The 21,820-nt window shown below is 43.9% G+C and overlaps 1 protein-coding gene across 3 annotated transcripts in view; it reads right to left on the minus strand.

The window, feature by feature from the left end:
• Positions 1-21,820, minus strand: part of UBAP1 (ubiquitin associated protein 1) — a 209,586-nt gene that overhangs the window by 131,172 nt on the left and 56,594 nt on the right. For all 3 annotated transcript variants that reach the window (XM_085628752.1, XM_085628734.1, XM_085628743.1), the window contains exon 2: positions 3,833-3,873. In XM_085628752.1, coding sequence (XP_085484878.1) covers positions 3,833-3,866 — 34 coding nt within the window. In that variant the 5' untranslated portion in view covers positions 3,867-3,873. The remainder of the gene's footprint in view (positions 1-3,832; positions 3,874-21,820) is intronic.

The raw sequence follows: 21,820 nt of genomic DNA on the forward strand, positions 1-21,820 counted from the left end.
TATTTGAAACAAATACAATTTGAAAGAAATTTAGGACCGAAAACGAGCTTGTATTAAGCTACATTTTTTCTCTTTTTTAACCGAGTATATGCAATAAGACATGCTAAGGTTTCTCTAGTTTGATTTGACTTATGTGACCTTCCCATGCTATTCTGAATGGCAGCTGTGGGAACCTGCAAGGTTTCTTTAATCTGGGACACCTTAATCCCACCACAAACACCTACTGGAGATCTGGATGACGGCCAGGCTGTCATCCTTTAGCCCCCAAGGCCCTCTTTCCTGCCTCCCCAGTTACCACCCTAGAAGGGGGATGATAGGTTGTCCCAAAGCACCACCAAATTTTAAGAACTCAACAGGTCGAAACAATAGTCCACGAAAAAGCTGTAGAATTCTAAAAATATGACTCAAAGTCCAAATGCAAGAAGTCTTCTGTGTCTGGGGTTACAAATACATACATTTTCAAATATGAACAATCTGGATTGTAGTCCACAGATGAACAAAGCCAAGGATGAATACAGAAGACACATGTTTCGTCACATGACGACTTTTTCAAGGTTGTGAATTTCAAAAATATACATGCTATAAAAGTTCAATAATCATAGCAATCCAAGACATTCCGCATTAAAATAGGACATGGCTACAAAAACGGAAAGACTATTGTTAGGACCTGTTGAGTTGACGGACCAAGATCTTGGAATTTGGTAGTGGTTTTGGACAACCTATTGTGTATCACAAGGTTTCTGATACTATTTAACACTAGGTGGGCGACAGTGTAATCAGTCCTTGTATAGCACACACATCCTTTTTCAATTCTGTTTCTTTACTTACCCTTACTTTGTGATGGGTGAGCTTGCTCTTTTGAGCACTGCCACCCATTTGAATATACCATAGAAGAGGAATTCAACGCAGTTCCCCATTCCTAGGCGTGACTGTACAGCAGGCTCCACGACACACTGAGCCAGCACTAGCACACAGACATCCTGGTTGAACTCTTTAGGACTCTGATGCATGGAGAGTGTGGCACCCACTTGGCAGAGAATTTACACATACATTTCTGAATCAATGATCAGTACTCTGATCTCCTACCAAAAGGTTAGAATAAAGCGTTTTTTGAAATCAATCGAGGCTCAGTATCATCCGCCTGCACCCAATGGGCAGCAGGTGAAAAGCCACGATGAGGGACAAAGCTAAATCTTCACAACGTACTCAAGAATATGGAAAGTACCAACAAATGGCGGATCTAGAAGCTCAGATCCTACAACTCAAGACCTATAGCATGGAAACTCCACTTCCCGCCAGCTGGAGAGAACCAAAAATTACTCTGCCAACTTGCCCTAGTTGAGGCCCATCAGTGCTGGCGTGCTTCCCTTTAAAGGGTGTGTGAGTTCAGTAATAAATCCAGCAAAATGCTTTAGGATATGTTTGCAAGAGTAGTATTAAAAATAGTCGACACCTGAGGGATAAAACAAGAGGCAGTCAAAACTTCAGCCCCTGGCGGCTCTCCTGTGGAATTCTATCATAAACATCGAGATCTCCCCATGCCCCACCTACCAGTACTATACCTAGAGGCTGAGGCAATAGGTGCATTCCCAACAGAACTAGACATGGCCACCAATGTGGTCGTAATAAACTAAAACCGCGCCGAACAATATGCCTCATACAGGTCAATCTCACTAATAAACACTGAAATTAAAATATTTGCGAAGGCTTGGCCCGCAGGCTACTGCGGGTCAGGACCGACCTGGTCCATCCTGACTAGTGTGACTTCATGCCAAGCCACAGCAATGAGGCACACCATCAGGCACCTGCATATGGTGCTGGCCAGACACACACACATATTGGGGTACTATGTGCTCTCCTACTAATCCACTTTGAGAAGGCCTTCAACTTAGTCCACTGGGGATTCCTGATCCCAATTTTGGAGCGCATGGGATTCGGAACAAGACTCAGTTTCTATGTCAAACTGGGGAGAGCTGTGGCGCAGCGTCCAAAGAGGCCAACTCCAGAGCAAGGGCTTGCAGTTCAATCTCTGGTGCTGGCGACAGCTCAGCATCATGTGACTGAGTAATAGCTCACTTAAACTTCCTGATGGCCCCCAGCGTCTGTATATCCTTAGGGGTGATAAGTCACACTTTACAAATATGGGATTTAGATTTAGAACTGCTATACCTCCTCACCCTCTGCACAGGTGCAGGTCAATGGTACACTCTCAAACTCCTTCCCCATCCGCACAGTAACTAGACCGGGTTGCCCCCTCTCACCCCTACTCTTCATTCTAGCAATTGACCACTGACTCAGCTCATCTGATGCGACACACAAAAATATGTGGTTGGCAATAGCAGAGAGGACAGAATCACACTATATTCAGATGATGTACTCCTTTACCAAAACAATCTCACGAGTCGGGACCCCAGAGTAATGCAGAATGTATCCCTTACAAAGAGGTGTCTGGAATCCGAACCAAGTGTCCAAGACTATCCTGAATCCACTGACGAGAGGCAACAAAATGGCAAACAAACATCCCTATTCAACAGCTTAGCATCTTTTACTTGAGCATATATCTCAGTGGAACCCATGCTTTTGTGGTCCCTTAATATTGCTCTGCTCATTACCAGAATGAAGAGACTTTAGTTGCTGGGCACGCCTGCCACTCCAGATCCTCAGCAGGGTAGCACTATTCAAAATGATGGCGTGGGACAACAGATTCCAATCAATATACAATTGTGGTAGGGCGGATATTCGTCTCAACTACTGGGCTTCCCAACTACTGGTATTCAATGATTGGCTTAACAAGGGTTGCGGTGATACAGCCCATACCTCTGAATCCATCAAAGTGGTGGCCATGAATTGTGTACAGCACCAAGATACAGATTACAAACCCAATGAATACCATTCATTTGAGGCCCGACTACACCAAGGAGCTCTACAAAATGGAGGGGTCTTAAAAATCTTTAAAATCAACTTTCCCAATAGATTTAGAGCTCCCTAATCAAAAATGGGGGGGGGGGGGAATGATTGGGACATCTGGGTGAGGGGAATTAGAGGCTATTTAGAATGGTCCCTCGCGTTCCGGCCGTCTCCTCTTGCCTCTGGGGCATTCAATTTCACTATCTGCCCATCAGATATCTGATCCCCATATGCTTATGGAAAGCAGGAATCCAACTAACGCCAGATTGTACCTGGTGTGCCTCCCCAGGTGCCGATTTCTACCACGTGGTGTAGTCATGCCCTGTCATAATAAATTACTGGTCAGAAGTGGAGAGGGTACTCTCAGAGGATCTGGACCAGGCAGTGGAACATTCCCCAAGAGGTGCACTAGTGGGCATCCTGGGGGTTTGGGAGGAACCCGGGGCAAATGCATACTGGTGGGCACAAGCACAGTGCTCACCAAAAGGTACACAGATCACCTTTGAATGCCAAACAACCCCTCAAAGTTGCAGAACGCGCATAATGCAATGGATTGGTGCTCCAAACTGGAGGGACCCATCTACTTAGCCTGGGGCTGCCCACGTAACCATATAACAATATGAGGACAGTTGTGCACTTGGCTATTGACTTAATACTGGTTGGTACAACTTTTGTAATTACCCCCACCCCCAGTTTCAGGGGCTATGTATGTGGCGGGTTAATGGATTATAAGTGCTTAGCACTGTTTCTATTTCAAATCAAATAAAACTGACTATTCCCAGAAATAAAAAAATCTGAGGCACTTTATACGTGAATTTACATAAGCTATGCCATGAACATACAACCAGAAATAACAATAGTTTAATAGGAGTTAAAAGTACAACTTTTTCAGAATATTGCATATGGGACATCAAAGAATACTCACCGTGGGAGTCTGTTGCAGACTTCCTAGAAGCCATTTAGAATCTGAAAAAGAAAAAAAATGTTTCTCAAACTGACAAGCTTCTAGATGATGCAGTCAAAATCAGCTTAAATTAAAGAAAGAAGCACTGGCAACAACAATAGGTCAGACCATCATGCAATAGATATTTTTATTATTCATTGAAAGCATATGCCAAAAAAAAGAAAAAACAGACCTTAAATAATTTCAATCAAAAACTATTTGTGCTTTCTACTAAGCAGGTGTACTTAAATGAACATCACAGGAAACTACGATTATTACTGGTGCAAAGGAAATGTACTTTCGGCTGTGAAATGCTGTAATCTGAAAACAGTTTCAAAATACACAAGAGTAAAATAATATTTTAAAAAAATAAATGGAAAGAATAAGCAAAAGGACAAGTAAATAACTGATCCACCAATCTTAGCACTGAAATGCACTTTAAATGGAGGAATTTCCACATGATCAGGCAGATAAAGTCATGAAGAGTGCTAAAGAGCTAATGGCTGAAGGTCGTTGACCACCTGGCCCATGCTGTATGCCATGGTGAATGGAAGCACAATGTGAATAAATGCGAAATCAGCAGATCAATGTACAAAGAGGTTCCCAAAACCATGTATGCATGTTTTTTTTAATCACTGGAGACCGGTGAGAAAGCATAAACTGTGTCGAAGCCAGACTTAAAAAATGATCCTTTTTTCCACACCAATTCTATGTTACGGACATTAATAAAGAGCCAATTCTACAAACTCATGCCCAGCCTCATTATTGTCAAACTAAATTATAGTTTCTCAATCCATCACTGTGGGAACGATAAAAGGATCACAAGGTACAACACTGTTCAAGCTTGTGGTCTGCACACTTTGAAGCAATTACTTGAATCACAGTTATCTTGCCTATGCTATACCAGGCATAATATTGATATGGAGGGTTTAAAAAACAAAACTTCTTTAGAATTTTAGAGCATGGAAGATGATCAAAAATGCTGATTTTACAAATAACATTTTGTAGTAAATTAAAAACGAAGATTCTGTGCGGCTTATGAGATTAAACAACAGCTCAGGTAAGTCACCTCAAGATTCAGGTCTGATCAGAACAATCCACACAAAATTGCCTTTTGAGCATTGCACATTAGTTCCAGATACTGCCAGTGCTACAGTGACCAATCCAAGAAGCATAACCGGAACAAATGTTCCATGGGTCTTAATTCAAGTGCTAGTGCATCTGTGAGCAAATCCCCAGGCAATTTAGGTAGATATAGCCTACATAGACACAAATAAGCAGCCTTCCAGCTTCAGAAATTGCAAACATGTATATACCTTTGAACTGTATTATGCAATACATCGGTGCAGCCAGCAGAGTGCTCATGGGTGCAAAGTGAAACAAGTGAAGCTATGATAAACATATATACAATGAGAAAGAAAGGGCTGTCCCTGATTGAATGTTACACAGTCCAATGTAATCTTGATTCCTTATGTTAGGAATTAATCAGTTGTGGGCAATTCCTTCCATGGTGTTGATGTTTTGACCCATACATTGACTTAAGTGCAATACAATCTACCACAATGCCTGCTAGCAGTGCTAATCTTAGATCTTGAAGAGGTATTCAGGCACTACTTCCACATCAATGGCTCATTACAGAATACACCAGTATACATTTTGATCAACGGCCACATTGTCTAAGCTAAACCACTCTTGCCAGATCTATTACAAAAACAGCCGCAATGGGACAATACAACCATCACTTAAGCCCCACCCAGGATGTGGTCAGTAAATTTAATTCTAATGTGCTACAACAGAGAGCACTCCTGCTGCAAAGAAGTGCAACCATGGACACTGCCCAAAGACAATGCTATGTACAACATCCAATGCAAGTATGGAGCACAAATCAATCAGAAATGCAATTGTACATTTCTGTAGTCAAAATGTCCATTGAAAACACCATTTTATTCAACATAGCTATAAAGATTGCGGTGCATATGTAATCTTAACACCCAGTGCGTTTTATATGAAGATGATAAAGATTTTAACCGTATGTTTAGTCAAAAAAAAGCCTTAACAATAGGTCATTAAATCCGAGCACAGCCAACACGTGTTTAGTCTTTAACCAAGACAACCTCGGGTCTGCAAGAGCATAGAAATACACAGGTCATGTCACATGCAAGAGTTCATATGTGATTAACTGCCTTAATAAAAAGTCACAAAAGTCTCAACTGAGCAGACCCTAAGAAAAAAGGACAATACCAAACACCGAGTGAAGGAGAAAAAAAGAGAAGTTGCCAATAAAGTAAACAATCAGTACTGTTATCAACAGTGTGTGAAAAGAGAAAAAACCACTGTCATTTAAATCCCCAAAAAACAAAGTGAGAAACATAATAAAAGATAAAAAAGAGACACACCCACCATCACCAGATAATGATGGAAAAAACACAATATGAATATGTAAGTTATCTAGTGACGTATATTAGGAAAACAAACTTATAGCTATGGTGCTGGTCAGATATCAATGTAAACATCTAGCTGTAGAAAGATATTTATACAAAGAACCTGTTCAATACCACTAGCTAACACTAATGCAAACTCCTATAGAATGAAAAACTGAGGTCGCACCAGAGGAAAGAAAATGAAAAACAAGAAACGAAAACCACTTACAATATATGAAAAGGTTTTTTAGGGTGCTCAAGAACAACTGTGTCAATGCGGTGGCTGGTAGGAATCATCCACGTCACGCAGAATAGGTAATGTCAATAGGCATGGAAAGTGTATAAGACCCCCTTGATGAGGGATAATCTATCAAAGCACAAAAAGAAAAAGGATTAGACAGATATATAATATATATATCTATATATATATATCTATCTATATATATATATCTATCTATATATATATATCTATATATATATATATCTATATATATATCTATATATATATATCTATATATATATATATCTATATATATATATCTATATATATCTATCTATATATATCTATCTATATATATCTATATATATCTATATATCTATTCACTGAAAAAAACCATAGGTTTCACACATGTTATAGTTAGCTGGACATTTCACACGTAAAAAACCAATGAAATTCCACGTTATAGTTAGATCAGGTAACTATAACTTGCGCGCCCACAATAAACTGCTGATGACGTCACATATTACATCACTCATGACATGGTCAGTGACATCACTCATGACATCAATGATGACATCTGAAATGAAACATTGTGGATTGCGGTCGCGCAAGTTATAGTTACCTGATCTAACTAAAACGTGGAATTTCATTGTTTTTTTACGTGTGAAATATACAGCTAACTATAACTTGTGTGAAACCTATGGTTTTTAAGTGAATTTGCAAGGTTTTTTAAATGCTAATTCCTAACTATAACGTGTGTGAAACCCATGGTTTTTTCAGTGAATTTGTACGGTTTTTTAAATGCTAAGTTATGTATTTATTTTACATTTTTTTTTCTGGTTTTTCACCGTGCACACACCCTGCGCGCACGGTGCGCTTCGCGCAACGTGCGTGCGCTGTGGGCCCACGTTGCGCATTTCGTGCCGTGCACGCCTCGCCATTTTTTACAAAATATCAATTGTTTTTTTCTCCCCTGGGGGTCCTTAGATTTATATATTAAATGTGATTGTTAATTCTTTTTTTTTTATTATTTTTTTTTACCGTACGCGTACGGTAAGCTTACCGTACGCGTACGGTAAGCTTACCGTACGCGCACTCCGCGATTTTTTTTAAAAATTATTAATTGTATTTTTCGTACTTTTTGGTCCTTCCTGGACCCCCTCACAAACGCTAGGGGGTCTGCAACTCTCTTCGTTGCCCCCTTTTCACGTTATCCACCTTTGTTTTTCAGAGCGAGAGACATAAAATGGCGGCCGACACTTTCTGATTTCGACCGATTCGAATGTTTACAGTCATGTAACCACCAATCAGAATTGAGCTCGCGCACGGCACCGTACGCGTACGGTAAGCTTACCGTAAGCGCACGGAGCGCGCTTACAGATATATATATTGATTTAAATGCTATTTTCTCAGGACCTACTGAACAGATTTACACCAGACCTGCAAAAGGCACATCTCTGACCTGAGGACTACCTCTCTGCCAAATTTCAAGTAATTCTGTTCAGCCGTTCGGGCTGTAGCTCGGACTAAAGGTCCTATGGGAAAATGCATGGGGAAAACGCGTTTTGGGACCCCCTTTTTTCTCAGCCCCCGCTTGACGAATCCCCCCGAGACTTTCAGGGTAGGAGCGGAGCGTAGCGCCCCATTAGTTTTGAAAATTTAGCGAGGATTCGTCAACCGGCGCCAAAGTTATTCCAAATAGAATGTTGCGGGATCCTATGGAAACACGGTCCTAACTATAACTATCTACTGGCGACCGCCAGTAGATAATATATCTATATATCTATAGATATATATAGATATAGATAGATATATCTATATCTCTATCTATATCTATCTATATCCCGAGAACGATCCATATAAAGTCCTATGGTTATGGGGAGCAACATGTCAAAAGATAAACATTGTTAGGTGGATTGCCATTCAAACACGAAGAAGACAATTTAAAATAGCACGATGTGACAAAAAAAACAGCGAACGCAGAGGGCACTCTTAAAAAACTGTTGGATTGTTACAATGTATCTACGACGCGAGGGACAATAGTGAGTACTACAGGGTGGCTGAAAACCTGAGAATTCAAGATAAAACCGAGCACAAACACAGTATGTGCAATCATATTGTTTCCACAACACAGCCCATTAAGGCAGTATGCCCTTCTCAACCCACAAACACTTTTGGGCACCAAGGGCCCACTAAAAAAAGCCATCAGATTGATACAATGTGTTCACCCCGTAAAGGACAGCAGTCAGTACAGTGGCTACAGATCTAAAGGCTCGGAATAAAAAAAGAACACGGTCAAGGTATGTGCAATCAGAACGTCACCCCCAATATAGCCTATTCTCAGCCTACAAGTACATTAGGGCACCAGGAGGCCAAAAAGCCCATTTAAAACACGCAATATGCCTCAATACAATGTATGTCTTACCCCCGGAGTCTGAGTCAGTATCCAGAATGAGTACAAACCAAAAAATGCTGTCAATCACTCAAGTTACGAAAGCACCCATTAAATAAGCACGCCACTTAAGTAGAAAGAGGGCAGAGTGTAGTGAAGATCGTTATCTATATATGTACAATGCTAAGTTAGCACAACCGCGTTAGATGTTAGAAAGCCATCTAGCCGCTTTTGCTGCTTTTGCACACAACACTGTAGTCACAGGTTATTAATTGAGAAATGCTTGCTCGATTTTGCTTCACATGAGAACGGTCTGTTGTTCACATCGCTAACAGTGAGCAGCGACCTTGGTCTGCACATTGTGTAAAGAAACAGTCTGGGTCACTAGACTGTGCATGTTGTTGGGTTCAGGTTGATTGGCCCACTATTTAGCCATAACACACACGCAGCTGCAAATACCTGAAAGTCGAGTGCTTTTAATATTGCAGGCTACATGCTTTAGACACATTCGGAAGAAGAGCTTTCCCAGGAGCAGAATCTAGCTGATCCTGTGATGTGATTCCACTAAGCTGATCTTTACGGTATGGGGTTCCCCATTCAAGCCTAAAGACCTTTTATTAGTCTAATAATAATAATAATATTAGTTTACTAGCGAAAGGAAGGTGGCTGTCATCCACTATCATTTTAGTATGATTACTCCTTTCATTTTCTATGGTATTGTAACTATGCTGATGGTTTTGATCTTAATCATTTGTCTGCTTATGTTAGCCAAAGTACTGCATCTTAGGACACGAGGTTTCTAAAATAAACTCTTTAAACTTTACCGTGTCTCTGTTTATTCTGTTGTGGACTGATGTGAGAATAATTACGAACAGGTATTTCTGATTCCCACCATTCCTGAGAATACCCCAAGTCGCTTGTTCTGGGTTGTCTATACATTGGGACCGCCGAGATAAAACTTGGATAACGAATGGGACACTGATGCTGGTCGGATAAGGGGTTCTGGGGTGAGTTTTTGGTACACCACAATTCACTGAGGTCCTGGTTTCCTGTGCATAGTTCTGTGCATAAGCAGAATCCATGCAACAAGAGTATACAAAGAAAAAGTAGAATCGAGCATAAAGAATCGCCATGATGGAAAGTATTGAACATCACGCCATCAGTGTAAAAAAAAGAATATGACATATGGGTCATTAACGTTTTATACCGGCTACGCGAGTGCATAGAGCCATAATCACGCTAGATTGCTCTTATCGCTGATATCGGTATAGGCAATCAAACAGTTCCAAGTCTGAATTTTTTTTGTATAAAAATAGATAAAATATGCATACTACTGCTGTGCTACTATAATTAACAAGCATTGAAAATGCAATAGGCCTCGCCTTTTATTAAGTTAAAGCCATTTGCTTTGCTAATGTTTTTTTTTTTTTTCTGTGCTTGAATCTGTGGCTCAATGTCGTAGTTTTACAAGCATTAAAAGGCACCGGGTGTCCGGTTTATGACCTGGAAGCTAGAACTGACAATTCATGTTAGGGACTTACAATTATGTTTATGTGTGATACAGTCCCCTTATACAGGAGGGCACACACAAATCATGACTAGGTACCCAAGGTCGACCAAACACAACCTAATGCTACTCAACCAGACAAGGACAGGAGGAAAGAGGCAGGGACCTACACACAGACAACTGAGGGCACGAGGAAAGAGGCTGGGACACACACAACTGAGGGCAGGAGGAAAGAGGCAGGGACATGTATGTGTGTCTGCATGTATGTATATATGCATGTATGATATCATGTATGTCTGCTAGAGAGCAGCGGAGCACAGAAAAGTACATGTGGTCCCAAGTCATCGCTCCAGTTCGTTGACTAGGCGCTTCTCGTGCTTAAAAGGTGCTGCTGGAGAGGGTGGTGGGACGGGAACCGGGTGACACCATCCTGGGGGGGGGGGGGGGGGCGCAAAGGAAGATGGGTGGGGGATGAGCCCCTGTTGTTTTGTGGTGCAAGTATCTCATTACCGTCCTCTTTTACATCCACTCCCAAACTGAGTCAATAGAACCAGAGACACTTTAAAATGCTGAGGAGAATAGTGTATGTAGGTGAATAGATTCTAATCCATCCTTAAACATGCATGAGGAGTAAAATAATGCCATACGCGCGTGCTCACACTGGCAAGTGGCTACAGATACTGCTTGCAGGATGCACGTGTTCCAGAGGCCCACGGAGCAATGCTCCCACAGACCATGGAGACAGTTCCCAAGGCCGCGTCGAGTTACAGAAAGGTGCCCATGCAATGACCCATCGGGGCCACAGTACTCACGTTTCAGGATGCCCAGCAGCCTCTTGCCCACTCTCCACCCCAGGCCCTCTCTCTCCTTGCCGTAGTAGCTGAAGTTCCTCTCCATTATCTCTCTCTCGGTCTTGCTCTCCAGGCGCCGGTCCCTGATCATGGGCTCCGCCGGGGCCATCTCCTGCTCCTTGGACTCCTTCTCATCGCATCTGAAGAGCTCCATGGCAGCGCCGGAGTGGTGTGCATCACAGGGGAGGGCGTGCAGCGCCGGGGAGGGCGTGCAGCGCCGGGGAGGGCGTGCAGCGCCGGGAATGTTCTCAAGGGGTGCTCTGCCCTAGTGTGCAGTGCTGGGGACGGTGGACTGCGCTGTCTGCAGAGCGGGCATGTCCCTTCAGCTTCCAGGGGGCAGCTCTGGGGAGGGCGTGCAGCACCGGGAATGTTCAAGGTGTGCTCTGCCCTAGTGTGCAGCGGTAGGGACGGTGGACAGCGCTGTCTGCAGAGCAGGCCTGTCCCTTCAGCTTCCAGGGGGCAGCTCTGGGAGCAGCGCTGAGGCTTGTGTGCTGGCCAAGGCCTCGTCTGACTCGCTCTCACGGGAACGGTGGATACAGAGTGAAGGGCGCGTCGAGGAAGCAGAGGGGACACGGGGCCGGGTGGGCAGAGAAGAACAGCGAGGAAAGGAGCTTTTGAGGGCCAACAGGGTGCACAAGGGAAGCGCATGGGGCACTACGACCTCTTTATCATGCGCACAGTGTGGAGGATGCCCGGGGGAGGGGTCGCGGGATCCTCTTGAGCCTCCAGCCCCAGCTCATTCCAGAAATCTGCTCAGACCGAGCTCTAGCGCCTCAGCAGATGCTGGCGCTCAGGGTGTGCTCCGGGCACACGTCGCACCAAGCCCCCTCGGGTGACGCGGTCAGTTAGGGCTGGGGTACTTGATGGTGTCAGGGCAGAAGGGGGGGGGGGGAGGGGGTTAGTCAACAGCAAACCAGAGGGCATACCAAGCCTTCCGTTAAAAAACATGTGACTAGCGCATGTAAATGAAACAAGCTCGACCCAGGCAGCCCGCGCTCAGTGACAAAACAGGCAATGCCAACAACGGCTCCCGCTTTTTTTTTCTCTCTCTTTTAGAGCCGTCCCAGTTGGACTGACTTGCCTGACTGGTTTCTTCTCTTTATGGGGCCATGTGTTTGGCCCCATAAAGATAAAAAAAACTTTTACGCCAGCAGTAAGTCGGGGCAGCCAGTCCAACTGGGACGGCTCTAAAAGAGAAAAGTGTACGTCACTAGACACTCTTTTCCAATGGCTGGCCACCGTTTAGCATAAACGGTGACGCAAGCCAATGAAAAAGAGGGGCGGGGCTTAAAGCCCACTAGAGAAATCTTCTCAAATCATTAAATCTCGCATGTCTGCGCAGTCTTACGCCAGGCTAGACCTAAAAATAAAAAAAAAACGTCGCAAAACAAAAATAGTAACAAGCAATAACACTCGAGATTGAAACTATAAGCACATGAGGAAAGTACCTACTAAAAAAACAACATAAACCATAACTCCTCAATGAACACAAACTAAACATATACAGTACAACCAATATTGTAAGTGGAATTATCAAGCAGAATATAAAGTTCCAAAGGCGCTCGTTAAATGAGCAACATCCAATACAAGCAGGAATAAATTCAGAGTGCCCTGTAATTCACGTAAACTTAATCTGCAATAGCACATCATCCAATCCAATATATTATCGTTGCAAGCAATGTAGTTTTAATTGGGACGTTGACGCGTTTATCCCAGGGAGACCAAATCAAGGGGCACAACAATAAAATCCAAATAAGAGCAGAAACCCATTCCCCAGTATTGTCACCAAAAGAAAAGCTCAAATAGAAAAAATGAAAAGAGAGGAGAGAAGCGGTGGGAAATGCACAGCAGTTAGTCTGTAAATTAGAAGGGTTTCAGGTGAAGACAGTTTGATATAGTACTTCAAAAACTGACTGAGAAGAACTGGCACAATACATAAATTGTCAACAGGACACAGATAATGATATAAACCAGCAGGAGTGCTACTCCTAATGTGCTTGCAATCATAAAGTTAGAGTCTCAAAGAGTAGTACAGTATAATATATTGGTGTTGGGTACATAGAAACACTAGAGAGGTACGACACTCGGATTGTTAATGTACAGCCAGGAAGTTGTGTAATTCCCTATCAACACTGAGGCCATGATCTACAGCTCTTCGTCTAATAAACCATTTTGCCTCTTTTTGGCGCAGTATGATTACTCTATTTTCCACCTCAAAGAGGCCTATTGACAACTTCTAAGGCGTGACATTAAATTCTAATGTCATCATTGGCATGCACTAGGTTGCCCATTGATAATTTTAAAGAGGGTGTGGGACGAGACATCTTGTGGGGTTTCTAATAACTACTGGTCTGCTGTTTATGTTTGAAGCTGTGAGCATGTGGATTATTAGTTTGGGGTGGGCGGTGGGGGAGAACATTCATGTCCTCACCAATTCATGTCACAATTCTGTACCGGGTCCAGTTAGGCTTCAATAATTTAGACTTGAACTCAATCCTTGGTAGCTGTAGGAAAGAGCAGACAGGCTTAACTTTGAAAAACATGTAACGCATTTATCAGAACCAAAACAGTTCGGTACATATCTCAACATGAAAGTTCCATTCCAATTTATAAAATCAGAGTAAACTTTAATGAACACAGACAGCAATGGAACAAAAATCAAATGTAGGGAACCAAAGATATGATTTTGTTGAATTTTTAAGTCAAAATAGAAGCTGAAAGTGCAAAGGGCCAACTGTAGTTAACTGGTGGCGCTAGACCGGGTCCAAGTCAAAAGTTGAGGCCGACCACGAGCTGCTGCCAGTTGGATCCAGGTATTAGGTAAATCCCGGGAGAAGTTTTACCTTAAGGCTTAAAAATTTTTCACGAGAAACGTCCTCATAGGCGGGTCGGGCTGTACGCTGAATCCGAAGGAGGGCTTGACTGACAGTGGTAGCCTGGAAAGCGGGGGTGCTTGATGGGAGTCTTGGCTCTGGCAGAAAACTTGGCATGGTCGTTAAATGCGGGAAAGCTCAGAGTGTGCAAAGCCCGGAATCTGTATTTATTTATTTATTTATTTATATAAAGTTTTATTTAGCGCGAACATGATCCCGAGGGATATCAGAGTGCTTCATAATTAAGGGAGAGAAGATGATCAGGGATGTACATGCGTCAAATACATATCAAACAAAACCGTTACAAAGGGTGAATCAAAGAAAATCAGAATAGCTCAAAAATAGCTACATCTAGGAGGGGAAGAAAAGATTAATTAAGGAGATATAGCAAACCAATTCAAGACGTAAAGGTGTAAGTCCAGTATCTTACAGCAGATGATTCGAACTCAATTAAGGTAAGAAGTTGTTCATGAGGAATTTTTTTTACTTCCAATTTGAAAGCAACAGTGGAGGTGATTCTGCGTACTTCAGGAGGGAGAGAGTTCCAGATCCTCGGGGCAGAGCCAGAGAACGCTCTTTGAGAAGTTCTCTTTTTGCAAAAGATCTGTGGTTTTATGAGGAAGGAGTTAGCACTACTTGAGGGTCTACCACCTACAGATCATTCTGGACTAGATACCGTAGGGTTTTGAAATGGAGAGCTTTGTGAGACAGGCAGGCAATCTTTAGCTGTATTCTGGCTTCAAAAGGCAGACAGTTTAGAGATTTTAAGACTGGTGAAATGTGCGCATTTCTTTTTGTGCTCTTATTCAGTCTGGCCGCACCATTCAATGCAGCCCTAAGTGGGGCCAAGGTATATTTATGGAGGGCACAGAGCGTAGCACTGCCATAGTCTAGACTCGGCAAAACCACTGCTTGGACCATCTGCTTGAAGTCAGCTTGTGGGAGTAAAGGTTTGAGATTCTGGAATAGTCTCATCTGGTGATTCGCTCCCTTGCACACCTTGCTGATATGCATCTTCATATTGGAATGCTTGTCAAGGGTGATTCCGAGAGATTTGGCTGAATCAATAAAGTGGGGGGGGAGCAGTTGAAGGCAGTGAGATGGTTCATCCAGAGGTCTACCCAAGAAAGGTCTCATTAGCAATTGGATACTGTTGACATCGACCTTGGTGAAGTCCCTCTACATTCGGAGTCTTCCGGAAGTCGAAATACTTTAAGCAGGAGAAATCAGCAAGATAAATCCGACTGGCATTTGGAAATCAGTGGCTGTAGAGACAACCATGCTCTCCACCGGTTCTAAGGAGGAAAAGTTCTGAAGAAGCTTTCATGTGTCCAGTTTTGCATGTTTTAGGGGAAGAGGAGTACACTAACACCACCCAAAAATCCAGGGCCCTGTGGGTACCACATGGAGGTTATGACTCCCTCTCCCAGAAACTACTAGCAGGGTTCAGGGCATATCCAGTTGGAACTGGTCAGCTGGCCTGTTGGAAAAAGAAGGCATCTTGCAGCTTTTGTAGTCCTTCAGCTTTACAGGAGGTCAGACAAATGACACTTAGAGTCCACTTATTTATCCTGGGAACAAGTTGGAGCAGGTGCCCTTGGGGTCTCTACACAGGTTGAACAGCAGGTGCTGTCTTTCTGCCATCCAGTTGTGTTCTGTAGGCGGTACCAAGGGTAGCCCATTTATGCACAGTGCCTGTATATTGGGGGAAACTCCTAGCCACTCCCTAATCAATAGGGGGAAAGGTTCCAGAATTTCCTCAATCTACGTTTGCAGCACTTTCTGTGTTTAACTGCTCCAAGTGCACACCTTGAGATATGACTATGATAATGGGCAAATCCTCCATTGTGGTTACTCAAAACTGTTTCAGGGGCAGTTCCTATCTTACTGTTATTGGTGCCCGGTTGGCATTCATGACAATGAAAGGGCAGACCCGCGTTTGAACTACATCTGCCTTTGACCGGGTAGGTACCTTTTAAAATTTAATTAAGGTTTTGGGCACAGCCCAGATGGTCGTCATGTAGGGGGTAAATCTCCCTACACCCATGCCCTTTATCCACCGTCTGGTAGCAATATACATCTCACCACAGGAGAGTCACTAACAGTCAGATGACACTGTACACTGGCAGAAAGGCGCTTTTGGCTTAGACAAGAAAATGCCAACTTTCTAAAAATTCAATATAATTAAAATGGGTCTTTGAATCATTTTTCTAGCTAGTCCAAAACTGAAATTATGAATTTAACGTTGTTATAATGTAACCCAGTGCTTTTCTATGGAAGAACCAGCCTTGTCACAAAGATAAACAACTTTGGCAATTAGAGGCATTTAACGTGCAGGCCCTCGGTACATTTTTGGACCATATACTAGTGACTTATAGGTAGGTTAAACATGCCAATAGGAGTGTAGGTAATTCTTACATTTTAGGCAGCAATGGTTACCAGTGCCCCAGTACAAACAAAACAAATAACGTCATCATTCCAAGAACAAAATAGGAGTAACCATACAAAAAGGAGCATTTTCTTTGGCAAGCTACGAAATACCAAAGGATTCAGGCAATGGGACCTGATAGGCATCTCAAAGGTGGGAGACCTGTGGGGAAAAAAGGTGAGGTTATCCCGCTTGCGCAACTACAAAATACATAAGGTCTAGCGGAGACGGAAGCCTACCGATCTATACCGATCAGACATGCACTCACAACACTGATCCCTCAGGGCACACAACTGCCAGAATCGTCCCCCCTAGAAGATCAGCTGCTCACGGACCATTTGACAAAGAAAGCCACATCGCTAACCTACAAAAACATAATAAAAAACTAGCCTGACCCCACAGCGATCCTAAAAACCAAATGGGAGTATGACTTCGGAGCATTAGAAGAGATGGACTGGCAGGAAGCACTTGCATCCCCTCAAGGAGGTAGCAATCCCCTCTAGATTGAAACTAATACAACTGAAGATTCGACACCGTACATACTACACAAGAACGCTACTACACAAATTAGGCAGGACAAATACACCACTTTGCCTCAGACAATGCAGGGCACCGGGCACGTTCTGGCACACAATCTGGCAATGTGCAGACATCGCCATGTATTGGGAGGCGATCATGCAAACAATGTCACAAGTAACGGGGGTAACTATAGCACCAGGGCCTTAACATCTGGGAGCCAACGGATCTAAATCATGCAGCTCAGGATTGGGTGGCGTCGGGTCTAGCAATAGCAAAAAAAATCTGCCACAATTATGGGTATCAAGGTCGACTCCCACCCTTAGAAAATGGTGCCAAGACATGGACGACGCAATGATAACCGAAAAATCTGTGTACCTACATAGGAAATGCCCTAAAAAATGGACCCGGATATGGGGAAAACAGAACGCATATTGGGGCAACATTTGTGAACCCCCACAAGAAGAATCAGTGTCAGAAGAAAGTGATTAGCTATTGAGATAAATACATTTCATAATGTAATGGATACAGATATGAACTAAGTTGAAGGGGCAAAAGAAAACCCTACATATATTGTCAACCACCAAGCTTCCTGTATCACGTTTCCAGTGGTTTCTAACACTCCTAAGACTACATCTCCCATCATGCATTGTGAAGGTTATCACCCTGTATGCTTTCCCATACTGATCTGAAATGCAGGTCAGCTGACTCTCTGGTATATAAACAGGCTACGCCCGTTATCCGGTGCTTGGCTTCCTTTTTAGGTTTGAACCACGCCCCTTTCTTGTGTAACTGACCCGAATCTCGAGAGTCAAGATCGCTAACAGGACTGTGAACAGAAGAAACTCTTTGCTAGCGATTACATCCTGATTTGGAATCCGGTTTATTCACGCGGCAGTGCGAGGACGCGCTGTCTTCTGCCCCTCCTTTGTTGGCGAATTGCCGAAAGCCCAGTACCGCAAGGACGCGTTGCTACGTGTCTCCCTTTGGAATCCCCGCCCAGCTCCCGGTCCCGTAACCTTGATCTACAGCCCGCTTCCTTAATTAAAGATACTCCCATTCTCGGTTACGCGACTTAGCGTTACCGCCAGCTTCACCTCAGCAAGTCGAGGCGCGCTGTGCTTACTGTGAATAGCGCTGAGAAGCGCTGATAATTGACTTCCTTGTTTCTGTTTGCATATCTCTCACACCAGGACATTGTGTACCGCTGTTTGACCTTGACCATCATAATGGAGTAAGAAATATTGCAACCCACATAAGTGGCTCGTCTGAGGATTACCATTTGAGTCCTAAGGTGGATTGGATACTCTGAATCCGGTCCGCTTTTTGTTCAAAGCACACGGCTTCCAGACAAGAAAACCTTTTGTTTCACCGGTGGAATCATATACTTCATTATTTCCTTTGGGACTCCATCTTGCTTCCAGGAGGGCATTGCAAGGTGATAAGCTTGCCGACTATTTATCTGGGTGAAGAGCTCAGATTACCCCCTACTCTTCCTTAGTAAATCCTTCCCGGGTTTACTCCTCAAATGAAAACTACATTTTGCCTCGCAACTGAAATTGCTTTTTGGTGAGTTTGGGAAAGCATACTTCTTGATACTTATGCCGCTAATCACTTAGCTAACTTATTATTTCCTGCATATATCGTGATACTTATATGTCCTTTCTGTTCTTTCTCACACAGCTTTGCCCCTCAAATGGTCCTGACTGCTCCCGCTTCCCTAGTGGTTCTTTCGGTCTCTCCACTCCCTCTGGATATCTCTCCACCTGATGTTATTGTAGCTACTAGAGGTGGATATATCCTGTAGGAGTGGTTAGACACTCTTCGCTTCCGTGGATACTTGTCTGACTGGCCTGGATCTCAGTATACCTACATATATAATGCCTGTATAACTAAAACTGTTAATAAAAATTAAAAAAAGAATTTTTTTAAAAGGAGTATTTTCTTACAAATGCCATTTACAAAGACCTAAGGGAACCAAATACCAAATGATCTGGGAACTATAATAGTGGAACTATGGCTGACCACTTGGAAAGAAATGTCTAGATTGGCTGGCCCTTTTCTTGTGAATATGCTACCAGAGGGAAAATGGAAAATAGTGGCAAGACGCAGAGACATGTCTCTGTCAAGAAGGCTACGGACAAAAGTAACAATGAAAATGCTTTCTTCACATTGTTGAGGCAACGAGGCACGTATTGCACCATTTGGAACCCGCTATGGTATCACCTACAGAGGTGTCACCCACATCTAATTTAGGAGCTTTGTTGTTATACTGTGATCCCAAATCCTGTGGCAAAAGAAACTGAATTAAACCAAGAATTGAGTGTGGATTCCTGGTTGTTGTGGGAAATCTAGGAACAAATATTTGTAAACTCATTAACAATGATCAGCTGTCTACTGAAATGGCAGTAGACGTCACTGGTTATATCAGAAAACATAAGTTGTGATTCTCTTGTTACAAAGGCAGATGAGTGGGACATTGGGGGGTGGGGAGGGGGCTGAAGGCTTTGCAGAGCAAGCCTCGGTGAGCAAGTCTCAGTCAACAAGTGTTTGTGGGATTGCCTAGTCAAATGATGATTCATGTAACAAAAATCAATGAAGTGCCTTACAAAATGTACAGCCTCACCATAAGCAGTACACGCCTACCTTACTCCTAATCTAACAAATATTGAAAACATTCAAATGTTTAACAGGTTCAACAGCAAATTTTAACTGTTAGATGCCACTATATCTAAAGAATGTAAACTCATTGGAGTAGCTCAACTAGACTTAACTCCCTGAAGAACATCAATATTATTCTGTTAGTGGATATCCAGGGCTTCACCAAAATATTTAGAAAAGAGAGGCATGTGCAGTCTTTACATTCTACATAGTGGAAAAGGTGCATGGATTCATAATTCTACCAAGATAACTTTATCAATTTGATTACACTTGAACACAAGCAACATAGAGGCTGACACAGTGTTCTTATATAATATGATGGATTGAGTACATAGGAAAGAAAATCCAGACACATGCGATTGCTTCCTCGTACTGCACACTACCATCTCTTCAGGGTGGTAAGAACTTCTTCCAGATTAGAATTTTTGCCAAGACTAACCGAAAACCAATGTGTGTGTTTTTTGGTGGCACGCATACAAAGTAGAATAATCCCCAACAGTACATGGAAACTCTACCAATTCACATCCAAAAGGAAATTAGGGATACATTGGGGGTAATATATTCTGATCACCAATGCTAGAAAAAGTCCTTGACCGACCAATTAAAAAAACGATTCAAGTGCTCCATGAGAAGGGTTAAAATAGATCTGTACGCTGTACAAGCGGCCCCGGGCGCAGGTCCTAGTCAACGGAGCTTTATCTCACCCTTTCCCCGTGGTAAGCGACACGGATGCCCCCTCTCTCCGATCCGCTTCGCTCTGGCTATGGAGCCCCTTGCCTGCCTTATTCGTAGTGACCACTCCCTCACGGGCTGGCGGTGGCCCGGCTTTGAGGAGGACAAAAATCGCACTTTATTCGGATGACGTCCTGCAGTTTTTGGGTGAGCCAGCCCAGTCGGGACCCCGATGCCTCCGGGCGCTTAGCCTTTTCGAATGTGCCTCTGGCCTACGGCTCAACCCAGCTAAGTCCGTGTTGGTCCCCTTGCACGTATCGCGGGAGTGCTTTGATTGGCAGTCGACGATCCCCCTTCGAAGGCAGTCCTTCAAGTACTTGGGGATCTGGGTGGCCCTTCTCCCCGAACTTGCATGGTCACTCAATGTCACCCCGCTGGTCAAGCGGGTCCGTGTGGATCTCTCAAAATGGCGTACTCTGCCCCTAAACCCTTTGGGAAGGATAGCCCTTTTCAAAAAGATTATTTTACCCCGTTTTCTCTACATGCTTCAAAAACACACAACTCTTGTTAGCCAGGTCTTGGTTCCGGGAGATGGATGGTCTGATCACGAAGTTTTTATGGGGGGGCGGGAGAGGGAAGAGGCCCAGGCTGGCCCTGGCCCAGTGCCGCATTCCACCTTTTGACGGAGGCCTTGGTCCGATGAGCTTCTATCTGTATTATTTAGCGACCCGACTACTCACACTTCACGACTGGTTTAACGGCGGATGGTCCGATCCGGCATATCACCTGGAACTGCACACTCTGGGATTCGCCTCCCTCCGGGGATGCTCTATGGTGCGGCTGTTCCTCAGGCTCTCCCTGAGGTTACTTGTGGAGTGTTCCTGGCTTGGCGGGCCTCATTGCGCCACACCCGTTGGTCGGGCAGGCTGACGCAATATGCCCCCCTGTGGTGTGGTACCCGGCTCGGAGAGGTGGCGTCCCAGGCAGGGTTCCGGCAGTGGGACCTCATTGGGATATCCCTGCTTGGCGATGTCTGGAGGGGTACCCACTTGCGCTCCTTTAAAGACCTGCAGGCCAGGCATTCTCTCCACCCCTCCCAACTTTTGCAGCTGCGCCATGCCCTTCGCTCATACATCCCAGATGGTACTTCCTTGCCGGAGTACAGTCCGCCGAAGGCGCAGATTATGACTGGCGATTTGGGGGTAAAGAGAGGGGTGGGGGGGATTTCCAGACTATATCGATCACTCACTAATAATACCCCCAACTCCCTCTCTCACCTCCGTGATAAGTGGGAGGGCTGGCTTGGGGCGCTAGAGGATGCAGACTGGAGAGATGCCTTGATGGGCCCAAAAACAATCACGGTCTCGGCGCGGCTTCGGTTGCTCCAAATTTACTTCCTGCATGCTGCCTATCTTACACTGCTGCGCATT

This window comes from Triturus cristatus, chromosome 2_1 (genome assembly GCF_964204655.1).
Source record: "Triturus cristatus chromosome 2_1, aTriCri1.1, whole genome shotgun sequence".
In the NCBI taxonomy this organism is placed as follows: Eukaryota; Metazoa; Chordata; class Amphibia; order Caudata; family Salamandridae; genus Triturus; species Triturus cristatus.